The 19737-nt window shown below is 41.2% G+C and overlaps 1 protein-coding gene across 3 annotated transcripts in view; it reads left to right on the top strand.

The window, feature by feature from the left end:
• Positions 1–19737, top strand: part of galnt1 (UDP-N-acetyl-alpha-D-galactosamine:polypeptide N-acetylgalactosaminyltransferase 1) — a 114942-nt gene that overhangs the window by 60143 nt on the left and 35062 nt on the right. For all 3 annotated transcript variants that reach the window (XM_027172066.2, XM_027172041.2, XR_007139545.1), the window contains 2 exons: positions 2129–2275; positions 18346–18514. In XM_027172066.2, coding sequence (XP_027027867.1) covers positions 2137–2275; positions 18346–18514 — 308 coding nt within the window. In that variant the 5' untranslated portion in view covers positions 2129–2136. Of the gene's footprint in view, positions 1–2128; positions 2276–18345; positions 18515–19737 lie in introns of those variants that run through there.

The raw sequence follows: 19737 nt of genomic DNA, 5'->3' as shown, positions 1-19737 counted from the left end.
AAAAGATATGATGTATTGATCAACTCGATGAACCCGCAGTCTTGCAGCTCACCCTACTGTGCTGTATGTTAATGTGGTTCCTGAGATTGAGTCGGTGGGAAACGCCAGAAGGTCAGCCGCAGTTTATATGTAGGAATATCCAACAAATATCAGTGACTAAGTAAGAGTACAACCAAGAGACCAAGTCTGAGGAACTGGAGAGATCTGCTTATGAAACAGGTGCCATATGAAATACTGTACACACTGAAGCATGGTGGCGGCGGCGGCATGTTGTGGGGACGCGTCAGCAGGGACGGGAACACCTGTCACAGTTGAAGTCAGGATGAGTCCCAGTAACTTAATATTCTTAATACATCAATGATATACTAATCTTAGAAGGAATCCATTTCTTAGAAGGAATCCAAGGGATCTTGTCTTTCTACATTTCTCTCTTTAATAATGTTTTATAATACATTGTGTATTAACCACAGAAATGTATGTTCTGTTTTCTTTGTGTGCACTAGTTAGCTTTTTTTTTTTGTAATTGAGGTTTGAATGTCCCAGTGGCCCAGGTGTGTGTGTGTGTGTGTGTGTGTGTGTGTGTGTGTGTGTGTGTGTGTGTGTGTGTGTGTGTGTGTGTGTGTGTGTGTGTGTGTGTTGTCAGGGTGATGAATGTTTGGCCAGGCTAAAGTGAACAAGAGCCTCTGGCGTTGCTACAGTGATGGACGAGGGCCACCAGGACCGTGGCACTTCTTGCTGTGCCAGTCATAACCCTGCTACACACACACACACACACACACACACACACACACACACACACACACACACACACACACACACACACACACGGAGGTTTTCTCTCTCTGTCTCTTGCCATTTTTTCCTCCTATTTGCCCATCATGTTCTCATAACACACAAACAAACATTTCTATAAAACAAGTGTGCTTTTTCAGCAGAGCTCATTGTTTTGCATCCCACCAGTTGGATTTGCTCTCGAACCGACATTAGCGTTGAAAAGGAAAATAATCATAACATTCCGGATGGACCCTCACAGGCTTTCTTATTCTTTATCTCTTATCTGAAACTCTTCCTAAACAAAGCACCACAGCAGCCTCACACGCTTAAAAAGTTCCTTAAAAGCTCAGCTCCAGCTAGATAAATGTCGCGTTCGAGGTGTCTGGAAACTGTCCTCAGCGAGGCTCCCAGGAGAGAGAAACAGACAAAAGGGAAGGAGGGAGGCAGGGAGAAAGCAGAACGAATGAAAGAAAGAAAGAAAGAACGCGGAGAACATTTTTCTGTGTTTTATTGTCAGAGGTGCAGCGGGAGACAACCTGGTTTCTAGCAGAGCCACTCGACACAAGACCGAGAAACGTGTGTAGTAGGAAAGACGGACATAAAAAGGAAGGATGAGTTTGGAGATCTAGAAAAAAAAACACAGGCTGTGAATCGCAGCACGGCTGTTTTGAGAAAAGCCATCGTCTTCTGTCATGCACTCGAGCACGAGTCCTGAGTGTGCGTTCTCCATGCAGCTGAGATTACACTGTCATGTTTCTTTTTCATCACAACACAACACAGCTGTCTCTTCCCCTTACGTCTCAGGAGCAGTCTTCGTTTTCTTCGCTGCTCGTAACGCACTTTCACTCAGTGAATAACGAGTGGATAATTAGCCTCACACAGCTTGTTATTAAAGTACTGAGACAGATGTTTGGTTAAGGTTAATTTTTGTTGTATTTTTTTTGTCTTTTCATAATGCTATTTTATTGTCTGCACAGCCTTCATAATCACTCCTCAGCACCCAGTAGCTGGTTATTTTTTATTGAACTGCTTTGCTAATAAATGAATGGAATGATTTGCGCGGCAGGAGAGCAAGTAGCACTGCCACTTCACAGCTCCAGGCTTCGATCCTGTGCTAGAAGAAACGTGCCTGTATGCAGATTGGTGTCTATAAATCACCCAGACGTGTGAACCATTGTCCGATCGAGTGTGTGTGTATGTATACGGTGCTCTGGGATCGTCCGATCCGAGCGTATTCCCTCGATAGCCTCAGGATCCTTCGACAAATGAATGAACGATGGAGTTTTAGAACAGTTTTGCAAATGCTTAACGACTATTAACGCATTAACACCTTTTTTCTTTTCTTGTCTTGCAGGTGTGAAGATGAGGAAGTTTACGTACTGTAAAGTGGTACTGGCTACATCTCTGGTTTGGGTGATGATAGATATGTTCATCCTCCTCTACTTCAGCGAATGCAACAAATGTGACGACAAGAAAGACAGAGGACTCCCCGGGAGAGAAGGTGTGTGTATCAGCACGCACGACATGGATGGTTGTCAAAATTAAAACTAGACTACAAAGATTCAAAACTCCACTTTTTTATTCCTTTTTTTTTATTTGCGTGTCTTTTTTATGAATGGCAACCACTTATAAGTACTAAAGACCAAACCACAGAAAGAAATTGTGGAGATAAATTTGGTGTCATCCATCCAGCACAGTATAAATGAGGTCAAGTGTAAAAGGAATGACCCGAAAAACCGAGTCCATACGAAAAAGTATTACTGCTAATCAACAGAGCTTCTCTACTGCTTGAGGGAACGACCAAACCATGAAACAGAACCCATTTATAAGGCAGTTTTCATCCCACAGGGCAGGGGAAGAAAAAAAAACACACAATCATACAGGTCTTTAAATACCCATAGCTTCCTGAGAGCATCCTGTGCTAACTCTTCTGCTAATGGCTACTCTGCTATATGCAAATGTGGATAAAAATGCAGTAACTCATCACAGGTTATAACATACAAAGACACTCAGGTTGGAGGTCTCATATGTGAAATTACACACACACTCAGGAGGAGGAGGAGAATTTTCCGAATTTATGGGATTTTTATGAATACCAGGTTTTATTGCGTAAATGTTTATACAGAGAATGCAGCTAAATATATGAGGCCTGTTTTTTTTTAAATAATTTGATGATGATGATGATGATGATGATTATTAATATTATTCAGAAACTAAATTGTATATGGATATAATGAAGGCTTTTATTGTACTTAAGAGTAATCTAGCTCTGTGTTTGTGATAACACACAAAGTTACCTACTTCTCTCTCTCTCTCATACAGAGAGGTCCAAAAGTCTCAGAAAACTGAAAATATGGAATGAATGTCTGTCTTTCCGTCCGTCTTTCTGCCTATCCATTAATCTATCTATCTGTCTATCCATTAATCTATCTATCTGTTTATCCATCAACTCTGCCTGCCTGCCTATCCATTAATCTAGCAAACTATCTGTCAACTCTATCTCTCCATCAACTCTGCCTGCCTGCCTATTGATTAATCTGTGCTATTCATTAATCTAGCAAACTATCTGTCAACTCTATCTGTCTGTCAACTCTATTTATCTGTCAGCTCTATCTGTCCATCAGCTCTGTCTATCTATGTCAGCTCTATCTGTCCATCAACTCTATCTGTCTGTCAACTCTCTGTCCGTCAACTCTATTTATCTGTCACCTCTATCTGTCCATCAACTATATCTGTCCATCAACTCTATCTGTCCATCAACTCTATCCGTCCATCAACTATATCTGTCTGTCACCTCTATCTGTCCATCAACTCTATCTGTCTGTCAACTCTATCTGTCTGTCAACTCTATCTTACTGTCACCTCTATCTGTCCATCAACTCTATCTTACTGTCAGCTCTATCTGTCCATCAACTCTATCTATCTGTCAACTCTATCTGTCTGTCAACTCTATCTATCTATGTCAACTCTATCTGTCCATCCACTCTATCTATCTATGTCAGCTTTATCTGTCCATCAACTCTATCTGTCCATCAACTCTATCTATGTCAGCTCTATCTGTCCATCAACTCTGTCAGCTCTATCTGTCCATCAACTCTATCTGTCTGTCAACTCTATCTAACTGTCAGCTCTATCTGTCCATCAACTCTATCAAACTGTCAGCTCTATCTATCCATCAACTCTATCAAACTGTCAGCTCTATCTATCCATCAACTCTATCTGTCCGTCAACTCTATTTATCTGTCAGCTCTATCTGTCCATCAGCTCAGCTATATCTATCTGTCAACTCTCTGCCCATCAACTCTATCTATCTGTCAGCTCTATCTGTCAATCAACTCTATCTGTCCATCAACTCTATCTGTCTGTCAACTCTATCTGTCCATCAACTCTATCTGTCAGCTCTATCTGTCCATCAACTCTATCTGTCTGTGAACTCTATCTGTCCATCAACTCTATCTGTCTGTCAACTCTATCTGTCCATCAACTCTATCTATCTGTCAACTCTATCTGTCCATCAACTCTATCTGTCAGCTCTATCTGTCCATCAACTCTATCTGTCTGTGAACTCTATCTGTCCATCAACTCTATCTATCTGTCAACTCTATCTGTGCATCGACTCTAACTATTTGTCAAATCTATCTGTCCATCAACTCTGTCAGCTCTATCTGTCCATCAACTCTATCTGTCCATCAACTCTATCTATGTCAGCTCTATCTGTCCATCAACTCTCTGTCCATCAACTCTATCTATGTCAGCTTTATCTGTCCATCAACTCTATCTGTCCATCAACTCTATCTATGTCAGCTCTATCTGTCCATCAACTCTGTCAGCTCTATCTGTCCATCAACTCTGTCAGCTCTATCTGTCCATCAACTCTATCTGTCCATCAACTCTATCTATGTCAGCTCTATCTGTCCATCAACTCTATCTGTCCATCAACTCTATCTATGTCAGCTTTATCTGTCCATCAACTCTATCTGTCCATCAACTGTATCTATGTCAGCTCTATCTGTCCATCAACTATCTATCTGTGGACTCTATCTATGTCAGCTCTATCTGTCCATCAACTATCTATCTGTGGACTCTATCTATGTCAGCTCTATCTGTCCATCAACTATCTATCTGTGGACTCTATCTATGTCAGCTCTATCTGTCCATCAACTCTATCTATCTGTCAACTCTATCTATCTGTCAACTCTATCTGTCCATCAAATCTACTTATCTATCCATCCTCCTATCTATCCATCCTTCTATTTATCCATCAACTCTATCTAATTGTCTGCCTGTCTGGCTGTCTGTCTGTCTGCCGTCTGCTTGTCTGTCTGTCTGTCTGTCTGTCTGTCTGCCTGCCTGCCTGTCTGTCTGTCTGTCTGTCTGCCTGTCTGTCTGCCTGTCTGTCTGTTTGTCTGCCTGTCTGTCTGTCTGTCTGTCTGTCTGTCTGTCTGTCTGTCTGTCTGTCTGTTTGTCTGCCTGTCTGTCTGTCTGTCTGTCTGTCTGTCTATAACTGAAAACAAAGTTTGAAAAGTTTAAAAGAAACAAATGACTCATGCTATTTTTCGGTCACTGTATAAACTTGAACATATTTGTGTTCCGCTGTTCCCTTGTGTCTCATCCCTGCCTTTGAAGCACGTGTTCCTACGACACACACAGATGAATCATCAGCTCTTACACACCCATGTGGGGTCCATATCTGCTTGACGGATCATTAAAACAAAAGGAGGACGTATCAGATTACTACACAACTCAGTAAATATTTCTAAGATTATTAGGATTAATATATTAATAGAATTTGTAATGAAAATGTTTTAATGTATTAAATGAAGAAAAAAAAAATAAGAAGCATTTTTGCTAATGAGCTCAGATTTTTGGACCCCGCTGTTCTTCTTTATTATATTAAAATATGCCCCAGAGCGGCTGTAAGCCTCCTATTAGTAACACCTATATACTTGCTCAGGTTATGGTGACTTAAACAACACGACAAACCCTCAGGTGGTTGTGCTACAGGTCACACTGGGTTCTTCTTCTGACAGTCAGCAACAGAATAGGTTCATGTTTGTGTAGATGTTGTGTAGATGACCAGCCTCAGTCTCAGACGTCACGTCCACAAACCATTTTCTGAACGTCTGGTGCATACGGCACACAAATCAAACATCAACCACCGATCGGTTGGAATCTACGCTGGATTTTCCAAATGAGTCGAAATTCACGACTAATAATTTGAACAACTTTCTTAAGTGAATGGTCTGTGGTTGCAAGCTGTTCTATTGTTGTAGGAACTTTACAATTTTCACTCCCCAACCTGATCAAAACAGTGTGTGATTGGTTGCTTTACATGTCAATGATGCCCTCTTGGACTCTCTTGGAATAAAAGCTGCTGTAGAGTTCAGACCTTCTGTAGATCCAGTGTGTGACTAGCCACTACTGGTTTGTTCATAACTTTCCTACAAAACGTTTAGTTTAGTTTGATATTAGCCTGAAAGAGGCTAGTAAAGTGTATTTTTCCTCGTTGCGCAGGTGGTTCCACCTTAAAGCTAAGTCTTTGGTATACATTATGTAGATAGATACATGCATTGTACCTGCACATGAAGATTTTAGCATAAATCTTTGGTGGCTGCTGGACTAGTAGCTATAATATATTTTAGCTTAATCAACCATGTTTGCCAGTCCCACTCATTTTAACTCTCAGGGCAACTGTCTGGCTCATTGGCACCTTGGGTCTTTTAACAATGAAATGACGTGTCTAACATGCAGTGAACAGTGTGCTTTATGCCACAGCATCTCTTTCAGGACACAGAGTCACCCAGGAGTGTGGAACAAAAAAAAACAGCACATCTTTCTGGCTTTCAATATGGATGCCATGTTGTCTAGAACATGAATTACTCATACACTTGAGAATCAAGGGACCTCACAAAGTGCAAATGGACTCAAAATTCAGCACTGCACACACCAGAGTAACTTGGCAAGCTCGCAGCTCCATAGACGCTGAGGCATTCGAATGCGAGCTACAGAAGCTCCAGCCAACTCTAACATCCTGCCTGAGATCCTGTGGCGTTCCCATTAGCATGAAATACTGTGCAGTTCAGCAGAATTAGCCTTGATGAGAAGTGAATGGTTTGTACAGTACTAAATCACAATGTTTTTGCAAGGCAATGCACTGTAAATCCTCTTCTAGTCAATTCACACAGGAAAGGACAAATCACTACACCGGGGATTTTATTTATTTATTTACAAATACATTTTTTGTAGCTGAAAGGCAGAGAAACACCTTTTGAAAAGCACTCAGCAGCACAAAAGAGAGTTCTGATTGATCAACGCAATCCTACAGTGAGAAATTCCCATCCAGATGGGTGTCGGATGTTCCATCATACATACAATCTCATTGCCTTTGAGAGAAATTCGCTGGTCTGGCGTTGAAATACACCGTTCACATGATCTGTGCAAATCCTAGATTTCTGCTCAAGGTGAACGTTCTCTGCTGTGTCCTCAGCGGTAATTCATGATCCAGTCAAAGTTTTCTTAATGTTTTTGGACTTTATCTCAGACATTTCAAAGACAAATTGCTTTCACAGCAGGAACTTCACAGTCAACAAGCTGCCAATGATGCAAGGTTTTTTAAATGTTGCTTGTATCACTGTGTCTCACAACCTCTGTTAACAAGAACACACACTAAAACATTTTAGATTCTCAGACTGTCCGCTCTCACACGCTCTAGTACATGATACAGCACAAATAACAGCACTTCAGATTAACATTATTTGATTTAAGTAATTTGGAAATTAGCTGCGGTTTAGTAAAACTTTATTTCACTTTGCAGTTGTCCAGATCTTTTACAGATACCATCTAGCAAACTGTACACATCTTATAAAACTCCCTGACAACTGATTAGCCTCCCACTTCACTGATTTGGACGCTTTGCTGTTTTTACGAGTCCAGAGTTTGCAGGAATGATGAAATCCCCGCCCCTTTTCACCGGGCACAAGAGCTCACTGAACAGTTAGACAATAAAGATAATGCAGAGAATAAGCTATAGCCTTTACACCCAGCAGAACTCATCTCACACCTATAAGAGAGATATAAAGTTTATACAGCATGCTCCACTACCCCTACCATCACCACCACCATCATCATCAAAACATTTATAAGAGATGAGAAAATATTCTGTATCTTTTGGAAGACACTTGAAGCTGTTTTTGGAGGCTTGTGTTGGCCCCACATCTCTCTGTCTCACACACACACACACACACACACACACACACACACACACACACACACACACACACACACACACACACACACACACACACACACTCTACATTTGTGTACAGTGTAACTCCAGCTGTTATATCACATAATTGGCATTTACAGCTTGTAGCTTTCTTGCAGTTAAACAAAAATAAAAGCACAATAAAGACACAATTCAGACTCTAACTGTCTGTGTTGTGAGTAGACTAGGTGTAGTACTCTACAGCTCATGGCTGATATATTAGCCACAAACTTGCGTTACATCGAGGGCACAAACATATGCTGAAAGGCAGAGAAGGGAAATTGGGTACACAGATTTAAATACTTGCTCATTTTCTTTGAGTTCACCCCATTGCTCATTTGTATGTTAATGCACTTAACCAGCCAGCAAGGCCATTAGATACTCTTGGGCTTAATTAGATTAGCTACCACTTTTAGCTGAGTTAATTAGTTTTCCAGGCTGCCAGAACACAGGCCTGGGCAGAACACTGGTCCATTTTAGTCCAATCTTTACTGCCTGAAATGTAAACTTAATCATCATTTTATCATCTTCTGGCGTCGCTTCATGCTGGTCAGGGTCACGGAAAGTTCAGAGACTAATACATCGCATAATCAGGTTTATTTCACGTATACCATGCCGCTTCAGAAGGACAGACGCGCAGCCCTAACCAAAGCATTTGACGATGCCACTTCCTGACAAATAATGTGTACGGAGAACTGACGATCATTTTACTGTAATTCTCTGGTTACCGTCATCTAAAAAAAATTCGGAGCCTTCCCCAATTCTTCTTTTTGCACCTACTTAACCCCAGCTCTTTCAGAAAGATGGATAGATCATTGCTTCTTCTCTCCCAACAACCATTGTCTTGCGAGACCTTTTCATTTACCTTCCCCACATAATTCCTCTGCCAGCTATGCGTCAGTTCCCTCTATTTTGGTGCCGATGCTCACTCACCACAGGGATCTGGATTGCACGGCTTTATTGCACAGGTTAGTATTTAACAAAATATGACACCCCAACCATAATTAGCATTCCTCTGCAGTTTTATTTTCTCTCACACACACAACACGACTCTTTTGTACTAGTTCATGAAATGGAAATAACAGTAGCTTCCTTATCCGTGAAGAAATCTTGAGTTGTGTGACTCCAACTACAATATACATCTGGTGTCTTTTCTGTTAACTACACTTACTTATCATTATTGTTCAGTACCACATGACAGTTTAACTGCAAAGGGAACAAATGTACTCGTCATTTTCCACTTGTTATTGTTTACCACCATATAAATAACAGTAAATACCGAATGTCCATTTGATTAACAGCAGAAGTGTGTTTACTGACTTCTGTACAGTAGGATTCCTTGTGTTCAGAAATACACCATTAAAGGTGGGGTCTCTGTTGTTTGAGAAATGCTTCAGAAAACTGCGTTGGGCCGCCAAACAAAACAAATACAAAACAAACATGTAGCCAATGAGCAGAAAGGGGCGGGTCTTGTCAAAATGGGCGGAGAGAGTGTTCAGTGCGCATGTGTGACATTAGCAGAAAACGGTTTTAACATTGACATGGAGGATAAAAACAAAGAAAGAAAGCGAAGAAAGACTTACGATAAAGCAAGAAGTAGGACCGTGTTCATATAGGATCAGCTTTCCAGCGCTGGAGAGAACTGAAGGAGAAGTAAAGTCGGCCGCATATTCACAGATTGGAGTTTCCCGAGTCAATAACTCCTGAGCTAAACACTGTTACTACACAAATAACACTTCTTTTCTATCGTAGTAATGTAGAGAGGCAGCTACAACCACGTTTTGTGTAGTAACAGCGTTTAGCTCAGGAGTTATTGACTCGGGGAAACTCCAATCTGTGAATATGCGGCCGACTTAAGACGCCAAGGTTCCTTCTCGATAGGTGAGTAACGTTGGCTTTGCTTTGTTACACAGAACTAATATATGCCGTCCTTTGCATGATTATGCTTGTGTGTCATTTTTGCTTGTTTGTTTATCTGCAATCGTATTATTATTGCTATGATAAAGACACATTTCTTTCCATTAGTTGCCTGGGTTACGTATGTATGTGTGGGCGGAGCTATCAATACAGGGGTGGGACCCATTTGGGTTAGGGGCGTGTTTGTTTTGGTGATTTTAAATGTCAACATTGGCTTTTAAACAACGGAGACCCCACCTTTAAGATATGAACTAGATGATCGTTTTATTTTTTGGGCCCAACTATATAGGAAGAAAAGGAAGAAAATGTAAAAAAAGAAATCTATTAAAAAAATGGTAAAATGTTAGAAGTGGTATACATATGTTTCTAGAAGATATAAGAGTATAAAAGTATTAAAATAAAGTTATGATGGCAGCAATCTCTCAGAAAAGAGCATTATGATGTATAATCCATCATGATATCCGCTTTAATATATTTAGTTTACACTTCAGCTAGCATCATACACCCATCAAGCCATAACATTAAAACCACTGAGAGGTGACAAGAGGTGAATCTCATTACAGTGCCACATGTCAATGGGTGGAATATATGAGGCAGTAATTAACCAGTCAGTTATTGAAAGGCTAAGTGGAAGGATTTGAGTGACTTTGAGAACATGACTGAGGCTGTTCAATTAAAATTCTGAAATTTCCACTTGTATAAAATCCCTGATAAGCTAAACGACAGAATGGTGGCAGCCGGTCCATTTTTAATAGTGTTGTTGAATAGTTTATGGATATAAAATATAAAGTGGTTATGAAGCGTTAGTCTGGGGAATGCACGTGTTTCCGAACGTAGAACTAAGACCCAAAGTGCCAAGAAGCCGTCCAGCTCTTCATAGAAGCTACAAAGGCCTTAGACGTCTGTCTTTACGCATATGTTCTATAATTCACTCCGCAGCACTGATCTTGCTTTCAATGAGTGTGAGTGATGTGTTTTATGTTTGTTTGTTTGTTTGTTTATATTGTACATTATTGTATTTTGTGTATCTATTTTGCATGATGAATACTGAGACAGGAACAGGGATGCTTGAAGGTTCGGTAACTGGTGTGTAGTCAGTGATTAGTCACTGTATATGATGTTCTGTAACTTTTCAGATAAGATACTTACAATCCTTATTTATATGACATTACATTCGTCTGATTCGCCGTTCAACATTCAAAACGTTGCCTAGAACATGCTAGATGATCGATGTTTGTACCTAAAATTCATCCTCATGCATTTTTTAGCCTTCTGCTGGAAGCTTTTTTATTAGAAATAGCAAGTGCTTCGTTGCTTTTTTCACTGAATACAATTACATTTATTTTTATCTTAGCAAGGCAACTCAACAGAGAAAATGTTTCTCATTTCCTGAGAGTAATTATGTAACTAGTTAAATATTTCCTCATTTTATTAAAACACACGAATGCGATTTTTAAACTTAAAAAAAAAAATATGTGGGATAGAAAATGTGGACTGAAGTAAGCAAGAGAGTTTTTAAAAATTAAATATTATTTTTAAAAAAAAGTTATATTTTGACAGCTTTTAAAACAGCACTTGATCCAGTGCATCATGTTATTTTATTTATGTGCTCAGACGGTTAACAAGGCATACAAATTAAAGTAAAAACAAGATACAATATACAAACCTAGTTTATACAGTAGAAACATTCTGAGAACAGAGATGCGGATCTAGACTGATGCACATAGTCTATGAATATCTTAAGCTTTTTAAACTATTTTTAAGACACACGTAAAGTATATGATAGGCTACTGTATTTTGCCGCCGTGGCTTGGATCCGATTCCCAGGCAGGGAACCGACCCAGACACCTAGCGGTTCACCCTCAGTCCCGGTCCCAAGCCTGGATAAAATGTGAGGTCTGCGTCAGGAAATGCATTCGGCATAAAAACCTGTTATTAAAAACTAGAACATGTGGATCAGATGATCACTATTGTGACCCCAAACAGGGAGCAACAGAAGGATTACACGACAACATGTTTGATAGGCTATTTTGAATTGTTTATTAATTTTATATAATTGTTTATGCATACAAATTTTTTAACATTGTGTATTTTTAGCCTTTTTTCGACAAGGCACACATCCTGCTAACCTTGTGACTGTATTTATACAATATCACATGAGCAAGACTCCAGTTACGCTTAATCTCCCTGGCCACTTTTACCTGAGCCATTCACTATAATCACACCATTGTGAGTGTGATAAAGCTTTTAATGCAATAAACAAGAAATGAATATCAATTAAGCTACATTTTAAACACCATATGGCCAGACATTGTTTCTATTTTTGCTTCACTAGTAGAATTAGATCCCAAAGAATCCACACTCATGTTATAGCATGTCGGCTAGCCAGCTAGGTCACGTTTATTTGTACGTTATTGGTGCTTCTAGTATAAATGGCAAAGGTGCTTCCAGTATAAATGGCATCCCTCCTTCTTCTTTTTTCCTTCTCCACTGACGAGCTTTCAGGTTTTAAGATGCTTCAAGATGTTTGCTAATGATTTCGCTAACACTGCTGTTTCAAACCAGGAAGTGGGATTCGGACACAGATGAGCAGAGTGACGTAACTGTTACATTATTATATGAATTTATACAGAATCCAGTTCCCTCATTAAGTGAACGCTTTCTCATTGCTGCAGGCAAACACAAGGCATTTAAAACAATCAGTTACGTACAAATGAACAGAACATCTGGCTTCCCCGATGAAAACGTGTCCATCTTAATGCAGACTAATTACTGAGCTGTCAGGACTGGGAAGAATCGTGCGAGCTTCTCAGTTGTTATGGATTCGGTAGTGGATTGTAATGGATAAAAGGATGGTTGGTAAACTGTAAAGGCTATTCTCTTTAATCTGATGAGTAGTAGTTTGGGGTAAAGTGCTGACTCCCTGTGGGACTTCATTCCAGCCTTTGAATCGCAGCACATTTTCACTCTTTTCCAGCTCATAGGATGGCTGACTCAGCTAATTGGATCTGTGTGGCTGAAATGCCTAAAAAGCTGGACTAGAACAAAAATACAGACTGTCTACAAGTCAGCAGGAATAGATTCCAATGCTTCGTGTTGAGGTGTTTTGATAGGTTTGGGGATTTACAGATTGATCCTAGACCCATGATATGCAGTGCCTTGCAAAAGTATTCATACCCACTGAACTTTTTCACATTTTGACACGTTACAAACACAAAGTGGCACATAATTGTGACGTGGAAGGAAAATGATAAATGGTGTCCAAATTTCTTTTTACAAATAAATATCTGAAAAGTGTGGTGTGCATTTGTATTCAACCCCACTGAGACAATATTTTGTAGAACCACCTTTCGCTGCAATTACAGCTGCAAGTCTTTTGGGGTTTGTCTCTACCAGCTTTGCGCATCCAGAGAGTGAAATTTTTGCCCATTCTTCTTTGCAAAATAGCTCAAGCTCAGTCAGATTGGATGGCGAGCATCTGTGAACAGCGATTTTCAAGTCTTGGTAGGCTTGCATTTGTGCCATGCTCTTTCCATTTCCGGATGATGGATTGGACAGTGCTCCATGGGATGTTCAAGGCTTGGGATATTAATTTATAACCTAACCCTGCTTTATACTTCTACACAACTTTATCCCTGACCTGTCTGGTGTGTTCTTTGGTCTTCATGATGCCATTTGTTCACTATTGTTCTCTAACACACTGCTGAGGGCTTCACAGAACAACTGTATTTATGCTGAGATTAAATTACACACAGGCGCACTCTATTTACTAATTAGGTGACTTCTGAAGTTGGTTTCACTGGATTTTAGTTAGGGGTATCAGAGTAAAGGGGGCTGAATACAAATGCACACCACACTTTTCAGATATTTATTTGTAAAAAATATTTGGACACCATTTCTAATTTTCATTTCACTTCACAATTATGTGCCACTTTCTTTCGATCTATTTCATAAAATCCCAATAAAGTACATTTTTCTTTGTGGTTGTAAGATGTCAAAATGTGGAAAATGTGTGCAAGGCACTTTATTCACTATAGCTAAGCTAAAAAGTGGCCGCTGGTCTCATTTTAACCCCAGTATGCTAGGTACCAGCTAGGTGGATATTTAAGTGTGTTAAATACAGACTAACAAGTGAGCACTTGAATTTCTGAAAATGGGATGGTACTTCATAGCTGTAGTGAGTGACCACAACAACAACAAAAAAGCTCTGCTACATCACTCATAGCCGGTAGAGATCACTCTACATAACTAGAGATTTTAATCCCGAACATTCATTCATGTTAGCCTCAGTTCTCTGAACCTGCTGCATTTCTGACTCTTGTCCGGTCCCACTGGATCCCAGTCTCAAGACGCACCAACAGTCTTAACCTGATGCACTGGGAATATTTCTGCCAGTCAACCAGCCAAATGAATCAAAAATGGATTTGTGGATCAGCTTGGGAATGGTTTGCTTCCTACCTGGAAGCATGCTCATATCAGGTAACAGGGAGGGGAGTGACATCTGCTCCATGCAGACTCTCCACTGGCATCCCACAGGGCTCAGTACTTGGTCCTCTTCTTTTCTCCCTGTATACTCACCCTCTTGGTGAAGTTATTTCATCACATGGGTTCTCTTACCACTGCTATGCTGATGATACACAACTTATCTTCTCTTTCCCACCCTCAGATGCCACAGCTTCTGACCGGATCTCAGCATGTCTGGCAGAAATTTCATGGATGACTGCTCATCAGTTAAAGCTCAATCCTAGCAAAACTGAACTGCTGTTCATCCCAGGTGATTCATCCCCAGGTCATGATCTTGCTATATCCTTGCACAAAGATCTGATCTCCCCTTCAGCCACAGCTCGCAACCTTGGGGTAACCATGGACAATCAACTGTCCTTTTCCTCTCATCTTCCTAATGTGACTCGCTCATGTCGGTTTCTTCTCTACAACATTAGAAGGATTCGGCCATTTTTGTCCACACAGACTGCTCAGGTACTTGTTCAGTCTCTTGTCATTTCTAGACTGGATTACTGCAATGCACTGCTGGCAGGTCTACCTATGAACGCAATCCGTCCTCTGCAAATGATCCAAAATGCAGCTGCCCGGCTTGTTTTCAACCTGCCAAAGTTCTCGCATACCACCCCGCTGCTGTGATCCCTCCACTGGCTTCCGGTAGCTGCACGCATCCGATTCAAAACACTGATGCTGGCCTACAAAGCCAAAAATGGACCAGCTTCCTTTTACCTCAAAGCCCTCATCATTCCTCGCACTGCACCCCACAACCTCCGATCTACCAGCACTGCTCGACTGGTTCCACCATCTCTCAGGGTAAGAGGCAAGTATACTACAAGACACTTCTCTGTTCTGGCACCAAGGTGGTGGAACAAACTTCCCCTAGAGGTCTGGACAGCTGAGTCACTGGCTATTTTCAAGCGGCGGTTGAAGACCTACTTATTCAGGAAACACTTCAACTAGCACTTCTTTCCTTATCTTTTGCATTAAAAAAAAAACCGTTGACACTTTTTCATTGTAACTTTGAACAAATGTTTTAAACTCATGGTATCTTAAGTATGTAACCTAGTGAACCAGTATTAATGTATTTAATGTTAGAGATTTAAGCACTTATGTACGTCGCTCTGGATAAGGGCGCCTGCCAAATACTGTAAATGTAACCAGTCAGTCATCCAGTCAACCAGGTATCAACCAATGAATTAACCAATCAATCATTAAATTAACCAATCAATCAACCATCCAACCAATTAAACAAATTAAAAAAACAAATATGCGCCTAATGTTAATATCCGTATTTCTGAATTTTTCCTCAAACATGGTGTTTTTGTGATGTCGGTAATAAAATAAAATAGTTTTTTTTTGTGAAACACACACACAGTCACACACTGACACAGACACTGAGCATAAAGACACTCAGGATTAAAGAGGCAGAGACACTAATATGATAAAGATAACGTAATCTCTTTGTCAGTGCTGAAAATCTGACCTTAATCTCACTAATGCTTTCATTTGGCTTTCATCATCATAGTTCAGTACATCACACACACACACACACACACACACACACACACACACACACACACACACACACACACACACATTTTTCTTGATGAGAAAAAGCCCCCCAAAATTGGTCTTTTATGAGATTTACAGATTATAGGCAGATAGATAAATTGTTCATCATTGCTTTAGCCCTAGAAAAGTATTTAGCTAGCAGTCTGTGTCTAGACTTCTAATTAAGCTCATAAATGAGTTTGACAAAATGGATATTTTCAGCTTTTCCAGTCTTTTGGATCTTTGGAATGGTGTGTGAACCCCATTTTCCAGGATTTTCCGTTTTTCAGTCTTTGTGTATTTTACCCTGTGAACACTGCTCAACTGCTCTACAAACTGTTACTGCTGTTACTGCAGCTACTACTGCAGCTACTGCTCCTACTGTTACTGCTGTTACTGCAGCTACTACTGCAGCTACTGCTCCTACTGTTACTGCTGTTACTGCTGTTACTGCAGCTACTACTGCAGCTACTGCTCCTACTGTTACTGCTGTTACTGCAGCTACTACTGCAGCTACTGCTCCTACTGTTACTGCTGTTACTGCTGTTACTGCAGCTACTACTGCAGCTACTGCTCCTACTGTTACTGCTGTTACTGCAGCTACTACTGCAGCTACTGCTCCTACTGTTACTGATGTTACTGCAGCTACTACTGCAGCTACTGCTCCTACTGTTACTGCTGTTACTGCAGCTACTACTGCAGCTACTGCTCCTACTGTTACTGCTGTTACTGCTGTTACTGCAGCTACTACTGCAGCTACTGCTCCTACTGTTACTGCTGTTACTGCAGCTACTGCTCCTACTGTTACTGCAGGTACTGCTCCTACTGCTCCTACTGTTACTGCTGTTACTGCAGCTACTACTGCAGCTACAGCCACTACTACTGCTACTACTGCAGCTACTGCTCCTACTGTTACTGCTGTTACTGCAGCTACTACTGCAGCTACTGCTCCTACTGCTCCTGCTGTTACTGCTGTTACTGCAGCTACTACTGCAGCTACAGCCACTACTACTGCTACTACTGCAGCTACTGCTCCTACTGTTACTGCTGCTACTGCAGCTACTGCCACTACTACTGCAGCTACAGCCACTACTACTGCTACTACTGCAGCTACTGCTCCTACTGTTACTGCTGCTACTGCAGCTACTACTGCAGCTACTGCCACTACTACTGCAGCTACTGCTCCTACTGTTACTGCTGCTACTGCAGCTACTACTGCAGCTACTGCCACTACTACTGCAGCTACAGCCACTACTACTGCTACTACTGCAGCTACTGCCACTACTACTGCAGCTACTGCCACTACTACTGCAGCTACAGCCACTACTACTGCAGCTACTGCTCCTACTGTTACTGCTGCTACTGCAGCTACTACTGCAGCTACTGCCACTACTACTGCAGCTACTGCCACTACTACTGCTACTACTGCAGCTACTGCTCCTACTGTTACTGCTGCTACTGCTGCTACTACTACTACTACTACTGCAGCTACTGCCACTACTACTACTGCTGCTACTACTGCAGCTACTGTTACTGCTACTACTACTGCAGCTACTGCTATTACTGCTACTACTACTATTACTGCAACTACTACTGTTACTGCTGCTACTGCCACTACTACTGCTACTACTGCTGCTACTACCACTACTGTTACTGCTGTTACTGTTACTGCTACTACTGCTACTGTTACTGTTACTGCTATTACTGCAACTACTACATCTACTAAGAGGTGGAATATATGAGGCAGTAATTAACCAGTCAGTTCTTGAACCCGATGTGTCGGAGTAGGTAAATGGCCGATTGAAGCGTGATGGTTTCCTAGCAGTTTTTATGTCAACACTTTTGACTAGCACCATTGACTCTGAACAGATGAGACATTTTTCTGTATAAATATATAATTGCGATGTTGATTAAGCTTTCAACACCTTCTTTTCATCATGCCATATTGATGTCAGTTTTCAGTGTAAGAGAAGGAAAATAAAAGGAAAGATCTGTGAATGTTTGTAATAACGCTCCGCTTTCTGCACTGTAGCTCGACACGACACTAGACTCATTTTGTTTCGGACAGTTATTTTGTCCTCGAGTTGTTTTCTCCTTCCAAATGTTTGGCTCGGCCCACTGAAATACTTTATTTGGGTTCTCATCTCAACCACGATCCTAAAGTTAATGAGCTGTGTTACAAACAGAAACACAACTGAACACACAACACACAGTTACAGCGTACACTTTCACACTGCAGCACTTTTCATCACGTTCTGTGACTTGGAGCTGAGTTAGAACTAATGAGTGTTTTTGGATAGACAACATCGATGATCCAATGGTTCTTTGGTTTCTTTTAGAGGTGGTCCCAAGGGCTCATGAAGGTCCGGGGGAAATGGGGAAACCGGTGGTGATTCCCAAGGAGCATCAGGAGAAAATGAAGGAGATGTTTAAGATCAATCAGTTCAACCTGATGGCTAGCGAGATGATCGCACTCAACCGTTCACTGCCCGACGTTCGACTTGAAGGGTAAGTGTGTGTGTGTGTGTGTGTGTGTGTGTGTGCAGCACTAACAATGTATATTGTATCTGCACTTTTGATCGACTTAGCTGTGTGGCCATGGACCATGACTTCAAACTGATGGAGAACTGTATTGTCTGAGGCTTCTGGCATGATTGAAGGTGTGTGTGTGTGTGTGTGTGTGTGTGTGTGTGTGTGTGTGTGTGTGTGTGTGTGTGTGTGTGTGTGTGTGTGTGTGTGTGTGGATGCGTGTGTGTGTGGATGCGTGTGTGTGTGTGGATGCGTGTGTGGGCAAGCAAGCATGTTCTTATATCTTGGTGAACATCATTTTCCCAAAAGAATTGGTTTTGGCTCATCTCTACAAGCCTTAAAGTATATAGTTTTTTAGGTTTTTTTTTTTTAAATGTACAATAAAAAAATCAATAAATGAGAAGAACCAGAATTTTCTTGGCAGAGGAGGTTATGGTTAGAGTTTGATTCAAGTGTTGCATACAGTCAGTTACTGTAGCTGCATTAAGACTTACGTTGAAGGAAGGTCCTCATAAGCAGAGTGTGTGTGTGTGTGTGCGTGTGCAGGTTGGGGTTGGTGTAGCAGGTGCAATGCAAACACTGATCCATGAAATGTGTTTACTGTTTTCTCTCACTACTTAATTACCAGACGTTTTTTCCATCCCTTCCGACACGTTCAGGGGAAAAAAGGGGGGAAAAGCTTCCAATAGAATCGACACATTCAATTAAAAGATAAGAGTGTGCCAATTACAAAGTTACAGCCTGCGCTTACCATCAAACTTCCTCAGTCTGCTCCGTCTCTCTCTGACAGACTGATAAGCCTGCAATGTGCACCTGTTTAGATCCACTCAGGTAGAATGCAGAGCAGTGGTGTGACTCTGACATGTCCAGTGTGAACCTTCTGGCCTGCCTTTGGCACCACTCAATACCAGTTTGGCTCCAGTGCAGCCTCTGGGCCTGACATGTGAATCATCAATCAGGTCTCATCTCTTAGAAGCAGAGCCAACCTGTTGGCAAGGTTAGAGGGAGTGTGTGTGTTTGTGTGAGTGTGAGTGTGAGATGGAGTGAACGTGTGTGTGCGTGAGTGAGGGAGTGTGTGCATGAGTGAGAGTTTGTTTGTTTGAGTTTGTCTGTGTGTGTGTATAAATGTGTGTGAGTGTTTGATGATGCAAGTGTCTCCCTGGCATCTGTGTGTGTGTGGGAGTGTGTATGTGTGTGAGGGA

The sequence above is a fragment of the Tachysurus fulvidraco genome, chromosome 25, assembly GCF_022655615.1.
Source record: "Tachysurus fulvidraco isolate hzauxx_2018 chromosome 25, HZAU_PFXX_2.0, whole genome shotgun sequence".
Taxonomy (NCBI): domain Eukaryota; kingdom Metazoa; phylum Chordata; class Actinopteri; order Siluriformes; family Bagridae; genus Tachysurus; species Tachysurus fulvidraco.
Note: the sequence above shows the minus strand (reverse complement) of the source record. Positions and strands in the feature narration are given on the sequence as shown.